General features: G+C 38.5%; 1 protein-coding gene across 1 annotated transcript; it reads right to left on the reverse strand.

Annotated features, from left to right (window-relative positions):
• Window positions 1-584: 584 nt before the first annotated feature.
• spon2a (spondin 2a, extracellular matrix protein) lies at window positions 585-24372 on the reverse strand. Its single transcript, XM_056250261.1, has 6 exons — window positions 24266-24372; window positions 14725-14955; window positions 11605-11825; window positions 5372-5563; window positions 3827-4001; window positions 585-1225 (listed from the first exon to the last, which is right to left on the reverse strand). The coding sequence occupies exons 2-6, from the start codon at window positions 14951-14953 to the stop codon at window positions 1038-1040; spliced, it is 1005 nt and encodes a 334-aa protein (XP_056106236.1). The 5' UTR covers window positions 14954-14955; window positions 24266-24372; the 3' UTR covers window positions 585-1037.
• Window positions 24373-24820: the final 448 nt, after the last annotated feature.

The following is a 24820-nucleotide window of genomic DNA, read 5'->3' on the forward strand; positions in this document are numbered from 1 at the left end:
AAATTTGAGGACACTGTGATACATAACTTTTTAAAAAATTGCGGTAAGTAAGGATGCATTAATTGATCATAGGTTACAGTAAAGACATGTATAATGTAACAAAAAAAATTCAATTTCAAATAAATGCTGTTATTTTGTACTTTCTATTCATCAAATGATCAAAAATGTGAAGCAGCACAACCGTTTTCAACATTGATAATAATAAGAAATGTTTCTTGAGCAGCAAATCAGCATTGTAGTATGATTTCTGAAGGACCATGTGACACTGAAGACTGGAGTAATGATGCTGAAAATTCAGCGAATACATAAAAATATATTAAAATAGAAAACAGTTATTTTACATTTTGATAATATTTCACAATAATACTGTTTTTACTGACGAAATAAATGCAGCCTTGGTGAACATAAGAGAGACTTCTTTCAAAAACATTTAAAAAAAATCTTCAGGATTCCAAACTTTTGACCGGTAGTGTAAACAACATCTAAACGGTCCCTCATTTGATAAATGACACATGACAGTTTGTATTTGTGTGATTCCTCACAAGATAATATTGTAAACTGTATGAATACTGCATTTGGAGGTGTCTTCAAGTGTTATTTTACTACTAATGAACTACCAGTTGACTTCCACAGCATACTATAACTGCACCATCTGTCAAATCACTCAAAACACAACTAGGCTACTTCAAAAAGGTTGCTACTGTTGTGAGATCGAGAGGAAGGCTTATGTTAATTCGTGTAGTTATGTTCAAATCAGTGGTTGGGCAACTGCAAGTTGTCTATTCCACAAATCTATATTGGCAAAATATTGGGCGATTATGCAAAGATACACTGAGATTACTGCGAGTACAGCACCCGTAATCAAAGTCTCTATTAACAGAATACGAGCCGTTCTTTTCCAGTGAGGAGAGGAGCCAATGCAGCTCACAGGACGTCCCAGCCAGGCGGCTCTCCCGTGACTAGGCATTGGCATGAGGTTAAACTCGGCTCTCCGTTTGGACAGCGTCGAAGTGTCTATGCCAGCGGTGTGACCGGCATCACTGATACGCGAGGCAGTTGTGCGGCGTGCACTCCTCTTGTTCCTCCAGCTCGGGACACGGCGTGCCACTGTTGGCGGGTTTCAGCAGGATATATCGGGTGCGATGGCGAAGTCCGCCCCGAGAGCACGGCCCCAGACACAGGCCCCAGGACGACCACATCGACACCTCGCAGTCCAGCGGCGTTTCTGAAACACATGCAGGAATCATGAGGATCGCTAGTCTGGAAGCAATCCGTCAGGAGATTATGTTTCTGTGGCTGTTTATGCATGGTCAGATAGAGAAAAACAGGCCACTGACGTAATCTAGGGCAGGCCGGCTCATATAGCCCAAATAATTGAAGAAATGTGTATTATAGAGTAGGTTTATGAAGTCCCGATAGCAACATGTGATAGAAAATTGTAATACTAACCCCCGGTAAGATTTATAAGCTATATAGTCGCAGACTAAAACACATGTTTGGGCTGTTTTAAGTCAAAGCAACTAACACATATCTTAACATATATATTAGTTCCATTGTTTTGTCTCAAGATGCACACCAGTAATGTGTTTTTCTAATGCACATTTATAAAAGCAACTTAAATGTCCTAAATGAACTAAGGCCTAATCTTGGCTTAATCTAAGCCCTGTCTGTAAAACCGGGCCTGAATCTCTTAAAGTGCCGCTATTATGCTTTCTCGGATATTTTCTTTCATGTATGGCTCATGTATTTCATATGGCTGTTTTTGAATGTAAAAGGCCTGGAAGTTTCAACGATCAAAGTGCAGATAAATGGTGTTATTGTCTCTTAAAAGAAAGAACAGATTCTAAACTGTCTGAAACGAGTCGCCAGTGATTCTAGTACTTTCCCGCTCAAACATAAGGTCTGTAACAAATTTGCATAATGCCAGCCTATGGTCTTCATTGGCTGTCCGCAAACAACGTCTACTTTGATCTTCAAACACTGTAGTTGTGGCTGAGGCCTGGAAGAGTTTGGTTCGTTTTGTCGACATGTCGAAAAGACCCTGTTTTCTGCTCTGTGAAAGCAAATCCACTTTTCATGCACTTCCAAAGGATGAGGACTCTCGCTCGAATGGATACATTAAAACTGACGCCATCGTTACTGTTCGCATCACTGTGTATCAAGCGCTGAGGAAGATTCAGAGCTGAAAATCAGATATGCATATGCATTTTTTTGGAGACCTCTAAAACAAAATTAGGAACCTTTAAAATAGCATAATAGGGGCACTTTAAAAAAGAAATTGAAACCAGCACATCAGTTAGTGGAACAACGCACATGCTAAAAGTTTTGTGGAAGCAAATAAAAAGAGTTTACCACATGTGGCGTGCATTAGGGTTCATCAAGTCTAAACTGTTTACTTGGCCTAAAAACACATTAAATCATGCACAATGCTGTGGTGAACCAAAACATCTTGAAGAAGCACATTACACTTCTTTTTTGGATTTACCATCCAAATAAAAAGAAGATCCCGATCAAGAGACGCAATACTATGGAAACCTGTTTCCGCCACAGAATGAAAAATAAAAAAGGTAATTGCGACATTTTATCTCACAATTCTGACTTTTTTTCTCACAATTGCGAGTTTACATCTCGCAATTCTGACTTTATTTCTTAGAATTGCGAGACATAAAGTCAGAATTGCGTGATATAAAGTCGCAATTGCGTGTTATAAAGTCAGAATTGCGAGATATAAAGTCAGAATTGATTGATATAAAGTCAGAATTGCGAGATATAAAGTCAGAATTGTGAGATATAAAGTCAGAATTGCGAGATATAAAGTCAGAATTGAGAGATATAAAGTCAGAATTGCGAGATATAAAGTCAGAATTGCGTGATATAAAGTCGAAATTGCGTGTTGTAAAGTCAGAATTGCGTGTTGTAAAGTCAGAATTGCGTGATATAAAGTCAAAATTGCGTGTTGTAAAGTCAGAATTGTGAGATATAAAGTCAGAATTGTGAGATATAAAGTCAGAATTGTGAGATATAAAGTCAGAATTGCGAGATAAAAAGTCAGAATTGCGAGATATAAAGTCAGAATTGCGAGATATAAAATCAGAATTGCGTGATATAAAGTCGAAATTGCGTGTTGTAAAGTCAGAATTGCGAGATATAAAGTCAGAATTGCGAGATATAAAATCAGAATTGCGAGATATAAAATCAGAATTGCGTGATATAAAGTCGAAATTGCGTGTTGTAAAGTCAGAATTGCGTGATATAAAGTCAGAATTGCGTGTTGTAAAGTCAGAATTGCGTGTTGTAAAGTCAGAATTGCGTGATATAAAGTCGAAATTGCGTGTTGTAAAGTCAGATTTGTGAGATATAAACTATTCTGAGGGGAAAAAAGTTAGTCTTTTTCCCCCCTTAGAATTGGCCTGATAACTCGCAATTGCGAGTTTATATCTCACAATTCTGAGAAAAGATGTCCGAATTTCGAGATATAAACTCGCAATTGTGAGAAAAAAAGTCAGAATTGCGCGATGTAAACTCGCAATTGTGAGAAAAAAAGTCAGAATTGTGAGATAAAAAGTCGCACTTCTGTCTTTTTTTCTCGCAATTGCGACTTTATTTCTCATAATTGCGACTTTATATCTCGCAATTGCGACTTTATTTCTCAGAATTGCGACTTTATATCTCGCAATTGCGACTTTATTTCTCACAATTCTGACTTCATATCTCGCAATTGTGAGATAAAAAGTCGCAATTATTTTTTTTTATTTTTTTTTTATTCAGTGGCGGAAACAAGCTTCCATACTGCAATTGCATGTGAGAAATGTGTATGCAGATCTACCTGAGAATCTGTGAGGTTTGGTTGCTTCAGGCAGGATGTGATTGGACACCCGGTTCTGTTGACGGACAGGTGAGCGGCTCTGACGCTTCAACCATATGGTGGCCAGAGGAGGGAGATCTGCTAGCCGAGGGTAATAGAAGGAATTTGCTGGGTGGTTTGGCTTCTGAGAGGTAATCTGCATCAGAATAAAACAACAGAGACATGTTGATTTATTCTTAGTCAAAAATATTGCAAATACATTAGTGGCCAAAAGTGACGTCCGGCTTACGGAAATGGACATTTTCACCTTTTATTTAAATGTTGTTAAAAATGTGTTAATGATTCTGTAGCATTGGCAATGAAACATGCCAAAATGTGCAGACATCATTTTTGGCCAGGTTATCATACAAAGAAATGATAAACGCATGCAAACACAAGTGAGAACCAACAAAATATTAATAACTGATTATGCTCTAGTCAATGGATCCTTTTTCCTGTGAGCTTTTTGTTTTTCTATGCATTATTTCTGTATAGTAAAATAAAATCTGTAGCTGTAATTTGCCTCTTTTTTTTTTGTTGCCAAAATGATTTAGCCAGATTAATACCTTAACCCTCTGGACCTTTTCCTTTACTTGGCTCATTCTCGGTCAAAAGTGACCGAAGCCTTGAAATGTAACTTCTTTTTTTTTTTCAGGAAAATCAATGTAATATATTTTTGTTCAATAATATTTTTTGATCATTATTTAGAATTTTCAGGGTATTTTATGATACTATGCAACATTTATAAAAAAATGTTTTCCATTAGAATACATTTTTTTTTTCAATAAATCCAATTTTCACATTAAAATAGAGTGAAGGCCTTTAAAATCCTTTTTTTTTTTAAGTGAGAATAGTGTCATCTGGAGTCGTTAAAAAAATAAAACCTTCCCTATATAAATACTGTATATAGAGAGGGTTTTGGATTCCCATTGTTTTTTTTAGACATAATTTCTTAATTTTATTAGGTTTTGCATTTAGATATTTAGACATTATAAGACTCCTTTTTGTCAAGGTTTAGATATTTTTTGTCAGATAAGTGTCAGGTTTTGCATTATGATTACAATCAAACATTAAAAGTTTGTAAGAAAGGGCATTTTTGATCATTAAAATATCTAAAATAAGAATGGATAGTGATAATTCTTCATTGCTGTGCACTTTTTTTCTGCACAGTGGCTGATTTGTAGTTTGTACCACCAAAATATTCTCTGAGTTTTCATATTTTTTCGTGTTTCCCATTAATTTCCTATGTCGGTCATTTTTGACCGTGAAGGAGCCAAGTGTGAAAGAATTTTTTTTTTTCCTTAACATATCTGAATCATGTCCATGATTGTTTTGTGTGTTCACATAACTAATGCGACAAAAGTAACCAAGTGTCATCCCATTCCAAAGCAGCAAAAAAAATCGAAAAATTCCAAACGTAACATTTTTCGAAGACGCATATTTAAAATATTTAAATAATATATCAAATATTTTTTTCATTTTAAACCTTTTACATTGTATTAAAATATAAAAAAAATAATATATCACCATGGTGATATTTTCAGGAGGTGTTGTAGGAAAGTTCGGTGAAGAGAAAGTGAAGCCACTGTCTGTGCCGGCATCAAATGGGTGCAAGTCAAAGGTCACTTCCTGTTTCCACTGCCCACCCTCACACAGGTTCAGGCTGTCAATCCCCACAAACCAGTCTGGACTGGGGATCACTTTCACTATCAGAGACAGCTGTGAGAGAAAACACAAGATCAGTCACTCTCATGTTGAAAACATACACACGTTATCAACCCTGATTGACCTTTGGCAATGTACTTCTTTTTTTCAGCATGCTCTGCTAACATAATTGGCTTCATAAGTCACATCTGAAACTTTTCTTTGTAGCCATTTCCAGTATTTTCCACTCCTTCCTGTGTATGTTAGGTTAAACCATCTGTTTTTTTTTTTTAAATGGTGATGAATGTTTCCTTTTTGACTGTGACCTCATTCAGGAGGATCCCTTCGGTCGGAGCAGAATGAGGGAATAGCCACACGACACAGTCGCACAGAGAGAAACCAGGCAGCCATACTGTGACAATGGCTATTTCAGGATGAGCGCAAGCCTAATATAGAGCCAAGGATGATTCATCAGACATACAATAAAACCTGACAGATCCTGTCTGCTTGAGTTCATTTAAGGTATATATCAGTCAAACCTCTCTATAAAAGAGAAATCACAAGGTAGATTCATATTTTCTGACTAAAATGTGAGTGGAAGTCTCGCCAGCAGGGTTGCAGGAACATCGCTGTGCAGTTGCTACAATGTTCAGAGTGATTTTAGTGTGTGGTTGCTAGGGTGTTGCTAGTGTGTTCTGGGTAGTTGCTTACTAGTGCTATAAAGGGAATGATCTTTTTAATACACTCTTAAAAATAAAGTTTCTTTATTGGCATCAATGGTCAATTTCGGGGTTAACGCATTACAAGTAATGCAAGTTACGTAATCAATTACTTTTGTTAAGTAACTAATGTAACGCATTAGTTTTAAATTCACAACAAAATATCTGAATTATTTTATAAGAAATGCTAGTTTGTTTTCCCATTAATTGACTGACAGCTCTCCTGTCCCCATGTTGAGAAGAATCACGATTAAGTGCAGAGGCGTTGTTGTGTGCGCTGTGCGAACTCAAATGCAACCCGATCACACTAAATGCGTCTCTATAGCACGCAGTGTGTTTATCGTGCAATTTATACGCGAAAATTAGTTTTTACGTGTATAGGATACGCATGGGGTGGTTAGGGTAGGTTTAGTAGTGGTGTGGGGTGCGTGTGTATTACACGCAAATGAACTGCGTATCAAATGCACGCGAAAACGGCGTATCATATGCACGTAAAAACTAATTTTCTCGTATAAATTGCACGATAAAACACAATGCGTGCTATAGAGACGCATTTACGTGAGAACAGCTCTAAATGTGAACATGCATTTATTCATCTCACTTGCACAAAGTGAATAAAAAACATTACCACCATTTACCGTGACAATGTTAAAGAATACCAATATACTTTATGTATTTAATCTCACTTTATTAACCAATGCATCAATGCTGCTAACCTTCAATAATCCAATTCCATCATAAGCAGTCTCTACTGTACAGGCATGGATTTGCATTTCCTTCAGCTTGAGGCTTATTCATTTCATTTTTGGTGTGAAAGGGCTTTTACATTTGGCAAAAATAGAACTTTTAGAAATAGAAGCAAGCCCTGCGCAGGTGAGAAAAAGTAACACAAAAGTAATGCAACACATTACTGTCCATAAGAATTAACACAATTAGTTACTTTTTTATGGAGTATAACACAATATTGTAATGCATTACTTTTAAAAGTAACTATCCCCAACACTGTCAATGGTTTCAGTGAAGTCTTTCCATTCCACAAAATGTTCTTTAGAGAGGAAAAAGGTTCGTTAGATTATTAAAATGTTCTTCACACCAAGTAAAATAAGGTTCTTTGGGAAACCTAAAATGGTATTTCTATGGCATTGCTGCGAAAAATCCCTTTGGTACTTTAAGAGTGTACCTAAATAGTTTTTTCTTTTTTTTGGAAAAGCAAAAGGAGATTTTATTGAATGTCCTGCTTCTTAGATTTGTCTCTTGAGAAAAGAGAAATCAAAAATGCCTCAAACTGCTCAGAATTGCTGATATGCAACAACAAACGAAATCTAAAGATATGCACAAGCAAAAACACGCGCATCGACAGAACTATATTGTTCTATAATCTCTATGTAAACTATTTTTATGGAATTCTAAGCAAGTAATTTGAGGCAAAGTTGATACTTAAAGCATAATTTAAAAATAAAGTGATATGAATTTTGATATGAATGAATTCAAATGCTAAATTCACCAAAACCCCTAGAAGAAAAAGTTGTTCAGCTAGGAAACTGGCATATTTATTTTAACTTGTCCTATCAAAGCTGCTGTTTTTACTGAGGAACAGTTCTTGAAACTAATGAAATCATATAATTAATCAAGGTAAATTATTGTATACTACAGGAGCCTTGGAGTCAAAAAGGTTGAGAATCACTGGATTCTCTTGCACTTTGGAAGAGCAACCTTTTCCCCTGGGACAAACTTAAGCAACACTACCTCGCTTTTTATAGTACGCATTTTAGTGTGAATTACTTACAATCCATCATTCCCAAAGCAAACATTAAAACCAGGACCGATATAGTCGGCACTTTGCATCCATATTTGGGCCACAATTTTGGTACCTTGTGACAACATCCAGTCTACAGCTGACTTTTCTCCAGGCTGGATTTACTCTTGTCTCTCCCTCACATCTCTTCTCATTCTGTGGCTTTTCCAGGAATACCTCCTGCTATATCAATTTCTCTGGCGTGAGAAGCGAGCGGTGCCTCATCCCTCTTCTGTGTGTTCTGACCCCAAGCTAATAGAGCTCAATCTCCCTTCAGGGCACAAAGTCACACTAACACATAATTGCCAAACCAATGCCCTGATTTGCCAGAACAGAGCATCAGGAAAAATAATACACAACTATTCTATAATACATATCTATTCCTCTGTCTGTCTGCATGTGCTGCTGGAACACGCTGTGGTTTTTTGCATGGCTCGCACTTTGTAGAAATACACACTGTCTGGATCCTATTAAAGGCAAAAAGAACCTTTAGTAATTTTGGAGTGCATTTGGCCGTTTTTGATTACCTTATTTTCCTGTTGATTTGAGGTTGTTGGTCATGCGTGTGCGGGAAGCTGAAATCGGACACCGCAGTCTTTTTTGGAGATCTTAAATAGTTAAACACTGTTCAATGTCGGCTGCAGCACAAATGTGTATTTGTAGTTTCTCAGAAAATGCTAAGGCGGCATCAAGGTAGGTCTGTTACAGTTACTGTTTACAGATGTTACTGTTTTTTTAAAGTAAATAAATTTAAATCCACATCCCAACTTAAGCTATACCTACTGCTACTGTCAACTCAAGTTACTGTCAAATGTGCATTTCCATTTTTTGATGCTTTAAATGTACTGAAAAATAAAATACTTTGTTACTGTCCATTGCTATGCTGTTGCTAGTGTTGGAATATCTGTATGATATATATATTGTAGAGTAATTAATGTTCAATCTAACAATCAAAGTATGAGGACAATATTTTATACTTTTTAAATATATTAAAAAAGAGGGAAGAACAAACCACTAAACTTAGTTAAGGAATTTATCTGACAAATTATTTGGCAAAAATGGCAAACTACAGCTACAAGTTTTATATTACTACCAAAAAAAAAAGGCGTAAAAGAACAAAAAGCTCACAGCAAAAAACCTACACGGTCTACAACATAACCAGTTATTAATATTTTCATTGGTTCTCGCTTGTTTTTGCATGTGTTCATAATTTCTTTGTAAGACAGCCTGGCCAAAAAATCATGTCTGCACAATTTAGCATGTTTCATTGCGTTACCACAAATAAACCAATTGACTCCAAGCACAACTACACAATATGCTTAATTTTGCTTAATGCTTGATTTGTAATAATATTTGAATAAAGGGTGAACATGTCAATTAACCTACTGTAGGTTGGACATCACTTTTTTGCAACTGTTACTTAAAATTATGTTTATTCGATGACTTACCATGTAGTTAGGGTTTTAATAAAATAATAAATGAACAAATATTTTGAAATTGCATGTCAAAAAAGCATTTGCTTTCGATATTTCTTGGGTTCCTTTAATACGTTTTCTGGGATTATAAAGTCTGATCACTAAGAACAATAATACGTCAGATCTACAAGCCGTGTGACAAATCACTCGCTGAAGTTTAATACTATTAAATATGCTTAATATTAAGATGTAAGCAATCAGTTCATCAATAATAAGCGAACAGACACTCACAGCTCTCTCACACACACACACACACGTCACAGTCTCACCCCAAGGCCACATTCATACTCTCAGTCGTACTTTACTGCCCTGCGGATCTAAAAACAGCAGCGCCACAGCAGACATCCCGCCATGCTGTGGTTAAATGCCAGCAGGACTGAATGCCAAGCGCATCTGAGGGTAGTTGCCATTTTTAATAAGTCTACCTTGTATTCCAGACTTTGGCAATAAAGATATGTAGGTCACCAGCAGCACCAGCGCTCCCTTTAGACCCTATAACCAACTGACTCGTGGCTAAGGAAAATAAATATTCCAGAAAGTGAGAAGGAAAGGATCCAGCCTCTCTCTATCTGCAGATCTGGTGGGTTCAGGAAACCCAGCACAGGAGCCGGAAGGGAGGGAGTGAGTGAGTGAGGCTTGTGGTCTGGAGGTCCCGGGACTCTGGATGTGGTTTTGGAGACTTGCGCTCTGGTGAAGTCTGTCTATGTGCAATATAGAACTAATTTGTGTCATTAAAGTCTGATCCTAAAACTGAATGACGTATGCAGGACTTCTCCAATCATTTAGTCCTCTTAAACCCACTCCTGCAAGCTCCTGTTCATCCGCCTCCACAAATGATGCACCAAGTCTATACGACCTACATTTTTTATTTTTCGAGTCACAATACGGAGATGCAATCACAAATCGGTCTGGTGTTAATCAGAAGACTAACTAAAAAGCAAGTAAACTCACACACTAAGATATCACTGTTTGTCAGGTCAACATTAAGTGTAACTGGAACATGAATTTACAAAACAGTGAGGACTTTGCCTCCTCATTTTAGAGTGCACGCCACTGCGTAGTGCAACGAAAATGTCTGAAACTAAATGGTCAAAACTGTTGGAATGAGAACAACTGCCAAGGGCGGATCTAAGAAAAGGCATTGCCAGCACATCTGCCACCCCAGATTTATCCCATTAAAAATATAAATCTAAGTAGTGTTTTATGTACCTCTTTTCAGTAGCGGCGCTTCAATGTGATGGCATATAAAAAAAATATTGTGGAAAATGTTGTCTTTGCGGTCTGGACACGCCGTGTGGTCGACTTCATTAACAGACGACACTTATGAACCGAGTCAAAAGCACACAGCACAACCAGTTCACAAACAAATGGACTGTTTTTCCCTGTTTATGAATCGAAAAATTCAAGAAATCTGAGAAATGTAATCCCTTCCCATTCACAATGTTTCTCATTGTTTAAGTTGACCGTTGTCGTGTACCGTTTTCGAGTGGTTCGAGACTTAAAAGACATTTTTGAGTCTTAAAATTTTAAATAATTTGAAGGTATGGATGGATGGCAGTCTCATTGCTTTGATACGTTTTTACTTCATGTTTGTAGTTTAACTTGATGCACTAAAACTTGTGATTAATATATTATTCAAGAAGCCTACGGTATATTAATATGTTGACAGTGCAGTGGATATTGATATTTTCTAATTTTTATTCTAATTATTTTCAAACAGTATAGATGATTACTTTGTGGTAATGTAATAGTTTCGAATTTTCAGGGCACAATTGTTTATGCCAAGCCATAAATCCACGAGAATGATGCATAGGTGCTTGCTTTGGTGTTGTCACATGGCAACCCCTTGCTACACTACAAAAATGTTCTGAATGTCCCTTTCTACAAGCCATCCTAGTGATCATTGTTTCCAAAGATCTGTTTTCATTTCAATTCCAATGAGGCAGATTTACCTACTTTTCTACTGGGAAAATCAAACATTCCTTATCAAAATAGATACAGTGTTATTCAATAACCTAAGCTCTTTGAGTAATTCATGAACTGACATACCCAAATTGTTTTTAGGTACAGAAAAAATGTAGGAACACAACGATGATCCATATTGTGTGGTGACTATGGCCATCTCACCAGCGGACTCCTGGGCGTCAGAAGTATCTCAGTGGAGCTGTGGCCGATGCCAGAGGGAATCCCAGCTGTGCGGTACATGGACCCCACCGCTCGCCCCTTCCTCGCCTCCTTCGCATCCTTCACCAGATCCACTGTGAGCCCCTGCTCAGCAAAGCTCTTCAAGCCATCGCTCGCCGGCGCCCCCTCCTGCCACAGCCGGAACTGCTCATTATGGGTCACGGCTGCACAGATTCACAGGTAAAATGTAAATGGTAAACTCAGAGGAAACATATTTCAATTGCTCATGTTCTCAGGCCTCGTGATTCCTCGGGCAGGTTCTGTCGTGGCCTGTTGAACATTACTACCACTCCATGAATTTTTATTGCTCATCAGATTTCAAAAAACACAAATACAGTTCTGCCACTTTCTATGTTTGCTTAACACACCTCGAGCTGCAATGCCAAGAGAATAAACACCTAAAAACAAACCCTTCAGTGAGAAAAGCCAGACCTATGAGTCTAGTGTGCATCTAAAGTGCAGGGGTGACCGAGACTGTTATGTAAGAGATAATATCAGTGTTTGCAATGCGGAAAAAAGGTTTTGAGTAAAATTATGTTTTCGGTATTGGTTCTGAGTAAATTAATCACTTTGACATTGTCATGACATTCAGCGTGTAGTTCATTGAACTCAAAAATCACTATGCACTATACAGTGGTTAAATGTGTGCAAGGAAGAAAGACCAATCACAGTTCACAGTGCAAACAGGCATAAAGACCAATCACAGTTCAGTATGCAAACAGATATTAAGACCAATCACAAACTGGTATGCAAATATTACGACACGGTCTTCACTCAGTCACATGGCATTTTAACGTCAAAGGGAGCTTTACAAACTTTATTTTTACAAAAAACTAATATTGCACACCCGAGTAGTAAGATGATAAAAACTGTGAAGCAGCACATTTTCAGGTTCCTTCTACTTTGCATGCAGATTTCTGTGATTCGTAGCAAAAACTGTCCATAACTTATGCACGTCCAGATTTTGCAACATTCTTTTCCAAAAAATGTAGTCCTAACCCTATCCCTACCCCTAAACCTTACCCTACAGATAACCTATCCCTAAAATCAGAGGGAAATGATGAGATTTGAATAATGAATAACATAATGAATAACACCGATGTAGAAGCACCTAACTCCTAGCCTGGTTAAAATCAGATCATTCTCAGTTGTAACTGAGTTATGGTCTGGCAAAGCGTCATAGACAAATCATTTCCAGAGGGGCGTCACCAACGGACGTCGCGGATAGACCTAAAACCAATCAGAGCGATGAAGGAGATGACGTATGCAGAGCGGCGGAGAAACATCTCCGAGTGTTGTTCTTTGCTCGGTTTTTAAGAAAAAGGAAACGTTCAAATCGCTTAAAACAGACGCGATAGCTGATTCGAACGAGTGATGTTCGACGCCGGCATCCATCTTTGTAATGTAGGCTACAAAATCTGCTTCAAAATCCCAGCGCTGTCATCATCGTGTAAAGCCCGCCCCAACGTTTCTGATTGGTGCCTCGATTTCGACGGATTGGAAATGGGCTTGAATGAGCTCTTTGCCAGACTAACTTTCAGAGCAAATCTAAATTTGCCGGAAGTTGTCTGGGTTTTCCCAGGCTACCTAACTCCTGATTCTAAACTCAAATCTGTTTGGTTGATTGGAATATTGTTCCAGGAACATGTTGCACTTGGTGAAACCAGGTTGTGCGACTACATATTCAAGCACGTTATATGAACTTATTTTTTAGAGCTTAACAGACGTGGTCTTTAACAAATATTTGACAATTTGCTTTTGTTTCCTTTTTCTAAGGCACTTTGGATAAAAGCATAAATGTAAATGTGGTCACTGTAAACTGCCCCAGTAAGAGCTGCACAGAAAAAAAAAATTACTTTTGTGTTTTACAGAAAAAAAAGCTTTTTCACGACTGGTTTGGTACGACATAATCATGAGTAAATACAGACCATCATTTTTGGGTGAACTATTCCTCCAAACACAAAACGTGCCTAGTTTGATAATTCACCTATTAGCTTCTTGATATCACAATAGAGGTTTTGAAAGAGGAAGGAGCTAAGATGATGTTTCTGAAATGATTTCAGCATCTCTTTAACATCCCAGTGTGTTCTTCATAGCTACAAACCATTTTGGTCTGGCAGACCCTGAGCTGGGAGCGAGAGAGCAGGAGAATGAAAGAAAAAGATACAAGTGAGAATGACAGGAAGGCAGGGAGCACGTTTGGCACGCTGACACGTCTAGTCTCTCCATGCTACACGTCTGGCTCACATGTGGACAGAAAAACTGAAGAGACCTGACCTCAATCAGCTAAAGCACAAACCACAACCGTCTCCCACGCTCCGTCTTCCCTCAAATTGTCTCATCCTTCATCCAAGGAGTTCATATGTACGGCACAAACTTTTGATTAGATACAAAAATGTGCGGTTTCTGAACATAATTGTAATACAACAGTGATAAATGGATAAAGCGAGAGCCATAAAGGCATCCAGAAGGCAGCAGAAACTGCATAGACATCATCTCAGCGCTCCAACCAAAGCCACAGCCTGAACTTTCAGGATCTCGGGGTTTCGAATGTTTTGGCTGAGGCGTCCACGTCTGCTGCTGGTCTCGGCTGGTATACCAGTGACAAGTGAAACGCCATTGCAGTGGCCAAGTCAATGGGCATTGCAGGCCGCATGCGTTGTGCATTTATGGAAGGAGCTTAAAAGAATAAGGCGAACCTGCAGGGCAGCCCGTGTCATCTGGCAACGGTTTTTACTCTTCAACCTCCCTCTCGTTCTGCTTTCCTCATTAGACTGCCCCGATCACGTGGTGTGGCAGGTATAGTGCGTGTATGTTTGGGGGGTTGACGGGGCAAATTGCAGGGTTTACAGGCCAGCTGTGAGAACTTAGAGTCCTGACATATGGTGAGGTGAGGAAGTTTGAACAGCCACATCCCTAACAGAACATGGAGCCATCGCTGGCGGTCGACCTCGGAGAACGAGATGTTCCACATATAGCAACCTACGTCTGAATCGTCCACCAAACACCTCATCTCTCACAAAGCGCTCACTCTCACTTTCCGCCACCTCGCAGGAGTCTTACCCATGAGCTTGGACCACTGAGCAGGTGGTCGGAACAGGGGATACTGTTTGGGGAAGGTCTGTGGACTCCAGTGGCCGGTGAACACCAGGATGTAAGGGGCGGGTCCTCGAGCGCTGCACTCGGTCCCGTTGGTCAGGTTCATTGGGGCCGCGCAGGACAGCGTAAACCTGAGCAGAACGACGAACAGATGCTGCAGCCAACCAGGAACAAAGATCTCCGATGACATCATCTCTGTCAGGAAAAAAAGAGCAGGAAAAGTCATTAGCCAAGTACTGTGCACTTCTTCTGAAGAAAACACAGTTTTTTTTCTCCGTTTTATGGTTAATAGCAACAAAAAGGCCATGTAGAAATCGAATAATAGTTTTTCATGCTACAATAATTCTGATCCACTCATGCAGCAAATACAAATTGCAATGGGAAATGACATAACTGCCTAAGGTTTCTGACACCTTAATCCTCTGTCGAGGAAGCATCTGAGATTTGCAGCTTGCTCCGGATTCAAAGACACCAACCGTCTTATATTACAAAGTTACGCTGCTTTAGAGAAACCCTTATGAGAAACTGGTCTTCTGAAATTTCTGAAACCTAAAAATCTGTCATCATTTACTCTAAACCTGTTCGACTGAACATTCTTCTGAGGAACTGAAAGGGTTAGTTCACCCAAAAATGAAAATTATGTCATTAATGATGAAAATACATTTTGGTCCAAAAATAACAAAAACTACGACTTTATTCAGCATTGTATTCTCTCTCGGTTCTGTTGTCGATCCGCGTTCAGTGACGCTGATGACGTTAGACGCTGCTGACGTGTTCTGGTGCGCCCGAGCTTCCTTTACAGTCTGAGGGAGATGCACGCTGGAAACAAAACAATCTTCGCAAACATGTCTAAGGATTTCGACACAGAGGAAGATTTGCATTTTTTTGCCCAGCCATATTTATTTGAACCCGAATACACGGACACACCAGAACACGTCAGCAGCGTCTTACGTCATCGGCGTCACTGAACGCGGATTGACAACAGAACCGGAAGACAATACAATGCTGAATAAAGTCGTAGGTTTTGTTATTTTTGGACCAAAATGTATTTTCGATGCTTCAAAAAATTCTAACTAACCCACTGATGTCACATGGACTACTTTGATGATGTCTTTATTTCCTTTCTGGACAAGGACAGTATACCGTACATACATTTTCAATGGAGGGACAGAAAACTCTCGGACTAAATCTAAAATATCTTAAACTGTGTTCCGAAGATGAACGGAGGTCTTACGGGCTTGGAACGACATGAGGGTGAGTCATTAATGACATAATTTTCATTTTTGGGTGAACTAACCCTTGAAGTCCTGAGCACTAATTTGCATACAATGAAAGTGAATTGAGACTGGGACTGTCAATCTCAAAAGTCCACCATAAAATAGCCCATATTGGCTGTATTCCACATTTATACGACCGGAATTAAAGTTGTTATGCACTGAAAATCTTCCCCTCCACATTAGCTCTGACATTTCATTAGCATTCAAACGTGTTCAAATATGGAAGACCAAGATGTGTTTGAAGTTAATGATGACAATCCTGTAAAGCAGTTGACATTGGATGTCATTGACATTAAAGCTGGTGTGACTTGTCTTGACATGGCATTTTTGTGCATCTATGCTTTTTTAACCTTTCCTTTAGTATCTAATATTGCTGTTTATGTGCATGTAAACAAACTGCAAAATTACAAAGCACAAAAGTCCACACCAAAGAGAGTGAATCTCTCCAACAGAAAACACTTGCCTGAAACGACTCGTTTGTAGTCCTGCCATTAATATCTGTGACTTAACCATATCATACGGTGGCCGAGAGAGCTCAACGCGCTGCAACTGAAGAAAACACATGCAAATAGAAAACAACGCATGCAAATAGAAAAAAACGCGTGCAAATAAAAAAAAACACCTGCAAATTAAGAAAACATCTTCATCAGTTTCACAACACACGTGTGCTCCAAATACTCACAACACCACCAAATACAGAAACGCGCTGCAAATAACACAGAGCACAACGGAAATGTTTCCAGGGGAACCAAATAAGTGACGAACCCGGCTGGGACGTGCTGGCATAGATATCCATAAATCTATGCGTGCTGGTGCTTACAGCTTAAAATTATACTTTATTTATTTGTTTATTTGTTTGTGCAAAACATACAGAGATTACATTTTTTATGACATACAACTTGTATACAATGTACAAAATGTATTAACAATATGTTCAATGTCATCAGAATACAAATGAGAAAAGAACAATGAGCTGGAAACTAAAATAAATAAATAAAAAAGATAAAGAAGAAAAACATGAAGGAAAGATATTTATCTATACATCAGTTACACTGTACAAATTGTTTCATGTTATTACATTTTCATAAAGAAAAGTTTCGTAAGAAATGTTAGGTAATGTAGGGTTCAAAATTTTTAAAGTTGAGACACAGATATATAACGCATATTTTAAAAGCTTTTTTTGTAAACTAAAAATAAAAATGTATTTGCATCCGTTATGTTAACAGCATCATATTTCTGTCGTAAGACCAGCTGATGGACACCGTGCTGCGTTGTCATGGGAACATCCCACTTGTCTTTAGTTGCTCCCTTCATCAAGTGCGTTCCACACGGCTGCCTAACAGCACACTAGAGCCTTGCTCACTCCAAAAGGGCTCTGCAATCTGCCCTTCGAAGGGAGTATGGCATAGGGAAGCTCACGAGCAATAAGCACGTCTCAGCCGGGTTCGTCACTTATTTGGTTCCCCTGGAAACATTTCCGTTGTGGTCTGTGTTATTTGCAGCTCGTTTTCTGTATTTGGTTGTGTTGTGAACTTTTGCAGCGCGTTTCCTTATTTGGAGCACACGTGTGTTGTGAAACTGATGAAGATGTTTTTTTTTATTTGCTGGTGTTTTTTCTATTTGCACGCGTGTTTTTCTATTTGCATGTGTTTTTTTTTTTCTATTTGCATGCGTTTTTTTCTATTTGCACACGTTTTTCTCTATTTGCATGTGTTTGCTTCAGTTGCAGCGCGTTGAGCTGTCTCGGCCACCGTAATATCACCATGTAAATACATTTGCATAATGTTGCCTATTGTCTGCTTTGGCCGCTTCAAAGAACAGTTGGGTAGGTGATTTCACCATGTCGAGGAGATGCTGTTTTTTCTACTACAAGGGCATGTGTACATTTCTGACTAACACTTTGACCAATCAGAGCAGACTGGGCTTTTCGGAAAGGCGGGCTTTAAACCTTAAACGTCTTCCCATCCGGAACGTCATTCTCATACCCTCCTCATCATCCTTTTTTTTTTTTTAAGTTAGACATCAAAGTTCTTAGTATTCCTCAATCAATTCATTATAAACAATATACCGTAAACCTACAAATAGTAGCCCGGGCTTTTATTTTCCCAAATCGTCGAACTGCACCGGCTTGTATTTGAGACAGGCCTTTATAATTTAGTGTTGAGATGTTGTTCATTGAGTGTATAGGCCTGTCTCTAATCTCTAAAAATCTCCAAATGCTCCACGTGAAACTGCGGTCTTCCGACCTTTTACTATCGTGTCAATTGATTTTGATTAATATGCGCGAGGGAGACAGAGCAAGACAGCGCTTGAATTGTTTGAATTGTGCGCGCGCGCGGCCGGGGCGCTCTCTCTCTCTGCTCGTAACGCGCCCTGTCAAGCGTAGCAGTCATTCTATCCTACATCACTCATCGATCAAAAAAGGCTTTGGCGGGACAAAAAATTTGCTTTGGCGGCCGCCAAAAGCGGACGATCTGACGTTTTTAGAGGATTAAATACAACCCGGAACTAAAAAACAGACCCGGCCTCTATTTGACATAGATATCATGTAATAAAGGCTAGATGTCTCGTCCTCGCTGCTGGCCAATGGAGGTCGACATCCGCACGTGGCGGCCATCTTGTCACAGGCAGCTCGCTCACTCGTAATATTGTGTTTTAATGGTGCATGTACTTTTAAATAACCATAACTTGCTCAATTTTCTACCGATTTTCAAACGGTTTGGTTTGTTATAAACGTCAGAGATGACACTGCATAGATATGAATAATTATAACATATATGTTCAAGCATTCAGAATTATAGCCATGTTAATAACGTTTGTAAGAAACCAAACCGTTTGTAAATCCGTCAAGATTTCAGCGAGATAAGAGGATTTGTGTTCATGCTGATCACTCACCTTACATCAGAGCCTGCGACAAGATGGCCGAACGGTGATGCCGGAAGTGACTCCGCCGTAAGACATCTAGCCTTTATTATATGATATCTCAGCCCGTTCTCATCCCAAAGCGTAATATATTGACTCTTTTGACAAAGCGTGTATATCCAACGCACATGGCACCCTTTAGCGTCATATGAGACGCAGATATATGGCGCCTCCTAGTGGTCTAACCCTAACACTACCCCAGACCTAAACCTACCCAAAACCGAAGCGTGTTATATTGATGCTAAAGGGTGCCATGTGCGTTGGATATAGACGCTTTGTCAAAAGAGTCAATATATTACGCTTTGGGATGAGAATGCGTTGGATATCTATGCTATTTGAGACCGGCCTTTATTTAACCAAACCTGCAGCCACACCAGGCGTGTAAAAGAGACAGGCTTCAATTTGGGACTCGGCTATTATTTGAAGTTTACGGTAACAAGACAATATATTAAAAAAAAAAAAACATGAATTTTTTTTGTAAAAATTGTATAGGGTCGTTAACGACCCGAGGTGTGTAACAGTGCAAGTATATTTTTTCCTGCTCAACAATAATTGAATCTTTGATGACTGAATAAGTGTAATGTCTGATACACAATGATGAAGTGACGTTTCACTCATAGTTACCGCAGGCAGAAAACAAAAGAATAGGAAGTATCATCAGCAAAACTTGAAATGGCTCAGCGATTTACTACAGAGCAAGTACTGAACGCAATCAAATATTAGTCACTGTCACTTGATGGTGAATCTGTCAGCTATCAAAATATTGATTTTGAATATGTTGAAAATGATATAGTAATGATATAGAATATGTATGAGATGGCGAGTATGAGCCAGATGCTGAATGTACTGGAAAAAGAGCTGTGACGAGGTGTGAGACAAATAATGTGTTTTTGAACTTCAAATCATGCAAATGTTTTCTAGCAGACCCCAAAATATAATTACAAACGTGTAAATGTGCATACTACGGGCACTTCAAAATTCATGAATATGCATGAGATTTAACAGTTGTTTTTTGTCTATTTTGAAGCTTGACAGCGCCTTCCCCTTTCATATTCAATGTATGAAAAGGAGCAAGGTGAACATTCAAAATATTTCATTTTGTGATTCAAGAAAGACTTTGAAACAACATATGGGTGAGTAAATTTTGCTTTAAATAAAACATAATTAACAGCTGTTCACACAGACATATGTGATGAACTCAACATCACCACAGCACATATTTACCCAGAATCCCACAGTCACATCCCAGCCAACCCCCCTCTTCTCACAACAACCCTAGGCTTGCGGTTTATTCCTGACTAAATTAAAATAACACAACAGCAATGGCTTGTGTGACTGATTTATTTTCATCCCATTTATCCTGTGATTGAGTGTATTACGCAAGGCCAGCTTAGACCCCGGGAGAAGGTTTAGAGGATGACTGCATGGGATACTGGGATCTGCACCGTCTGCCACTGTCTTTTAATAAAGAGGCGAAGCGACAAAGGGCACAAGTTCATCACCGCAGGCTCAGACTATCGCTCCGGCCCCGTCCGCTGGATCCCCACAGTTTATAATGAGCCACGATCAGATGACAAACCCTCAGATCAAAGACAGAGGCTCACAGCGTCCTCGCTTCTGGTATTTTTATGCTCGCCTGTTAAAATTTGAAGCCATTAATGTAGGTTTAGGTTGGACCTGTAGTTCATATATACTGTATATATATATTGAAAGGGTGACTCTGATGTTATTGAAGAAAAACAGCGGACAGGGTTATATTAGTGCTCATAATGAACAGATATATTAAGATCCATGAGGAGAGAGGTCTTGAGTCACCAGAAATGACCTCATGTCTAATGGACATAGTTCTGGAGTGAGAGAGTAGCTAAACGCTCCTTGTTTTAAAGCCGGCTAGACCGCAGGTTCAATGGGACATGGATAAAATCTTACGAGTGAGAACTGAGCGTGCACTCCTTTGTGGTTTCCTTTCTTTCTCTTCAGAACTCAGAGTCTCTTTCTCCAATGTTTGACAGATCAGGTTTCGGCATCTTTTGGAAAATCTGAAATGGTCACGGCGCTTTCACACATGCAGACTTTTCCAACTGCATTTTTCCAATTTAGAGGTGAACCGTGTGTGAACACAAATGCCGGCAAATCAGCCACAGCAATCTGGCCGCGGGAGAAGTTGTAACATTGCTGGAAAAATTCTGAAATGATGCACAAATTCAAAGAGCTCTGACACAAGAAATCTGCTCTTCGATTCTTTCACAATACTTAAATACACTAAAGGCAAACCTAATGTTTTTTCATGCACTGGTCAATTTTGAGATTTATTTTGCTTTCGTAACGTCTTCTTTCAGACTAGTGGAAAGAAAACATGCTAAATACACATTTAAGTGTTTATTACACTTTTGACTATTTGCGTCTGTAGTCTGTAATTACAACACATATAAAAAGTTGTTGTTTTTTCCCATGCAGAAATATTCACTTCAGCATCACTTACACACACCAGACTTTACAGTTTTGTTCCCAGCTCTATTCTGAAGGGTTTTTTTTACAGAGGGGTTTGTTCATATATAATTTGCCTGATATAACATTTTATGGCTATTTTCGACAATATTTTCTGATTTTTTTAAGTGATAAAAAGATCCCAAATCCCCTCTGCAAATCCTTTAGAATTCCTTTATTGATCCCCAAGGGGATTTTGGATCTTTATTTAACTCTAGTAAGTCAATAAAATGACAACCTTATTGGATGTTCAAATTTCTTGGTTTCTGTAAGCAAATTGCTGCATATTTAATTAGATAATGTCTTATTTGCATATTTAAACATAACATTTCAGAAAACTTTTAATACAAAACAGTTGTCTTAATCAACTTAGGAAGTATCATGATAAATATTAGTTAACATTCTACCACATTTACAGACACTAAAAGGACATTTTAAAATAATAATTATAAAATAATAATAAGAGTAATAGGTAATTATCAGTGAATGTACACATTTTAATACTTAGCTTTAAAATATTATTGAAAGCATTTTTGAAAATAAGTTGTTTATTCATATATACACTACCAGTCTAAAGTTTTTGATCTGTATTATTTTTCATGTTTTTAAAAGAAGTCTTTTCTGCTCACCAAGACTGCATTTATTTGATAATATATATATATATAGTTAAAAAAATTATGACAATTTAAAATAACATAATAATAAAAAAAAAATTCTATTTTAAAATGTAGTCTTCACTGTCACATGATCCTTCAGAAATCATTCTAATATGCGAATTTGATGCTCAAAAAACATTTATTATTATCAATGTTGAAAAACACTTTCTCAGGATTCTCTGATGAATAGAAAGATCAAAAGAAGAGCATTTATTTGAAATAAAATATTGTGTAACAATATAAATGTCTTTACTGTAACTTTTGATTAGTTTAATTGTATTGATTAAAAGTATTGATTTCTTTTTTTTTCTTTCCCCCCAAAACATTTATAAAGATTCTTACTGACCCCAAACTTTTAAACGGTTGTGTTTAATGTTACAAAAGCTTTCTATTTCAGATAAATGCTGTTCTTTTGAACTTTCTATTCATCAAAGAATCCTGAAATAAAAATGTAAATAACTGTTTTCAGCAATGATAATAATAAATGTTTCTTGAGCATCAAATCATCATATTAGAGTGATTTCTGAAGGATCATGTGACACTGAAGACTGGAGTAATGGTGCTGAAAATTCAGCTTTACCGTCACAGGAATAAATTACACTATACTATATATTATATTCACATAGAAGTTTTAAACATTTTAAAGTGTAATAATATTTTATAATATTTTTATTTTATTTTATTTTTTTATTCAAATAAATGCAGCCTTGGTGAGCAGAAGAGACTTCTTTTAAAAGCATCTCTTGGAGATCCCAAACTTTTGACCGGTAGTGTATATCAGTATAGGCTTTTGGGGAGTTACACCACATGACATTTACAGCCTGAACTAATCTTTCCATGTCATAAAAAGGTCAAATTATCTGATATTTAAAGAGACTTATCGACCTTGGCTCACAGTTATGAGGGTCCGTGGGGGTTGTCTCTATGACATCATTTCCTCTCTTTTTTTCATGCATATTGGTTGCACCACATGAAAATCATGCACATCTACATTTTGGAAAGAAAACCAGACAAGCATTGAAACAAAAGAGCTTCCTTTCATCTGTGTAGATGAATAAATTAGTCAACAGACCTTAGAACAGATTTCTGGCGTAGCTGTTTGAAAGACATTTCCCAATTCCACCAAATAACATCACAGAGTTTTAACTGCATTTTAGTGCTGATGTGTAAACGGGAACAATAAAATCTGTTGAAAGTGTGAAAAGCAGATGTGGCATTTGCCAGGGGAAAGTAATCCAGCCGTTTTACTGCAATGTAACTGGTTTCATGTGACTATAACCTACAAGCATCAGGCACACATGCTGCAATTGCTCAATAATGTTTGTCCTCAGAACAAACAGATCTGTTTGTTCATGTGAGACAGACATTGCCTTGAAACAATGCCTTGTCTATCTAGTGCAGTCAGCATTCCCAAAAACCATCCGCTGGCTATTAAAACCGTATAAATATTTTGATCTCCCATCTGCAGTGACATTTTGCACGCGTACAAATGCAAAGTCCCACTTTTTCCACATTATCTCTTACTCTGGGGATTGGGCAGTGACGTTAAACTACGCATGTAACAAAATTCAGGTGTGTTTAGCGGGTTGGGGATGCACTTGCCAGTGGTTGCAGATGCTGCGTGACACTGACCTGAAGCAAACCTCCCTCTGTTTGCCGTGTCAAAAGACACACGTATTCTCAAACGCAGAGACGCAGCAAACCTCTGCTCTCAGCACGAACCAGACACAACAAAACCAGGGGAGACGGAAAAGAGCCAAAGAAAAGAGCCTGCGGTTTTTCGACACTTAAGCTTAAACTTACAGGGAGAGCAATTATGAAGCCGCAGTGCGCTTGTATTGCAAGCCGGAGTCGCATGCAAATGCAAAACCTTCAGAGTAAGAAATGAATGAGAAGAGGGGGGAAATAACAGTTAAATAACTGTCAAGAGCAGCACATGTGTTAAAACACTTAAGGACTGCAGTGTTGTTCCTCAAAGAGACGTCAAACCTGCAGAAGAGGAGTGTGGGAAGGTTGCGTTATATAGAGGCACAGCAGGAGAGTTGAGAAGCAGAAAAGCAACCCTTGGCTTAACCTTTGCCACAGCAGCCGGTCTGAGCGTAGGACACACACACACACACACACACACACACACACATATGCTAGTGAATGGCTCACTCTTACCTGGCTGTGATGGTAGACAGCAGGACAGGGTTTGTGGAGATGTGCACTACGGATCAAGATACCTCGCTTTCATGCTCTCTTTCCCCTCCTCTTTCTCCTCCCATTCTTCACCCCCACCTCTCCATATGGGTACACACACACAAACACTTTCTCTCTCTTGTAACAGTCTTGCTCTTTTTTCCTGTCCTCTCCGTTTATCTCTTTTTCTTCTCCTGTGACATCACAGAAGGTCCCCTGTGTAACGCCCAAGTTGATGTGTTCATATATTAATAACTGACTCCATAAGTAAGCACTCATCTAATAGTTTATAGCTGTCTGAGCTTTGGATTCCTGTTTGTATCTGGGAATTTCAGTGATGTTTTGCTTAAAGAATTTCATGTGAAAATACTTAACTTTGTAATACAACTGCGTCATTTGTAAGTTGCTTCTCCTGGAAAGTGTAAACCTTTCTCTGTGGCTCTATCAAAACATTGCTCGGTTTGTTTGTGCAACCAGCCTGACAACAGCTCAGCCAATGGCGTGATTTTGGGGGCGGGGCTCTCTGTTTGTTTCGCC

The sequence above is a fragment of the Rhinichthys klamathensis genome, unplaced genomic scaffold (genome assembly GCF_029890125.1).
Source record: "Rhinichthys klamathensis goyatoka isolate OS25496 unplaced genomic scaffold, OSU_Roscu_1.1 h1tg000068l_1, whole genome shotgun sequence".
NCBI classification, from domain to species: domain Eukaryota; kingdom Metazoa; phylum Chordata; class Actinopteri; order Cypriniformes; family Leuciscidae; genus Rhinichthys; species Rhinichthys klamathensis.

Bases quoted from the DNA above. Each gene is read 5' to 3' on its own strand.
- spon2a (XM_056250261.1), bottom strand. From the start codon at position 14,953: ATGATGTCATCGGAGATCTTTGTTCCTGGTTGGCTGCAGCATCTGTTC. The intron at 11,826-14,724 runs GTAAGACTCCTG...GAATCTGTGCAG, and splicing joins TCAGTGGTCCAAGCTCATGG to CCGTGACCCATAATGAGCAG. The intron at 1,226-3,826 runs GTAGATCTGCAT...CATGTGTTTCAG, and splicing joins CAAACCTCACAGATTCTCAG to AAACGCCGCTGGACTGCGAG.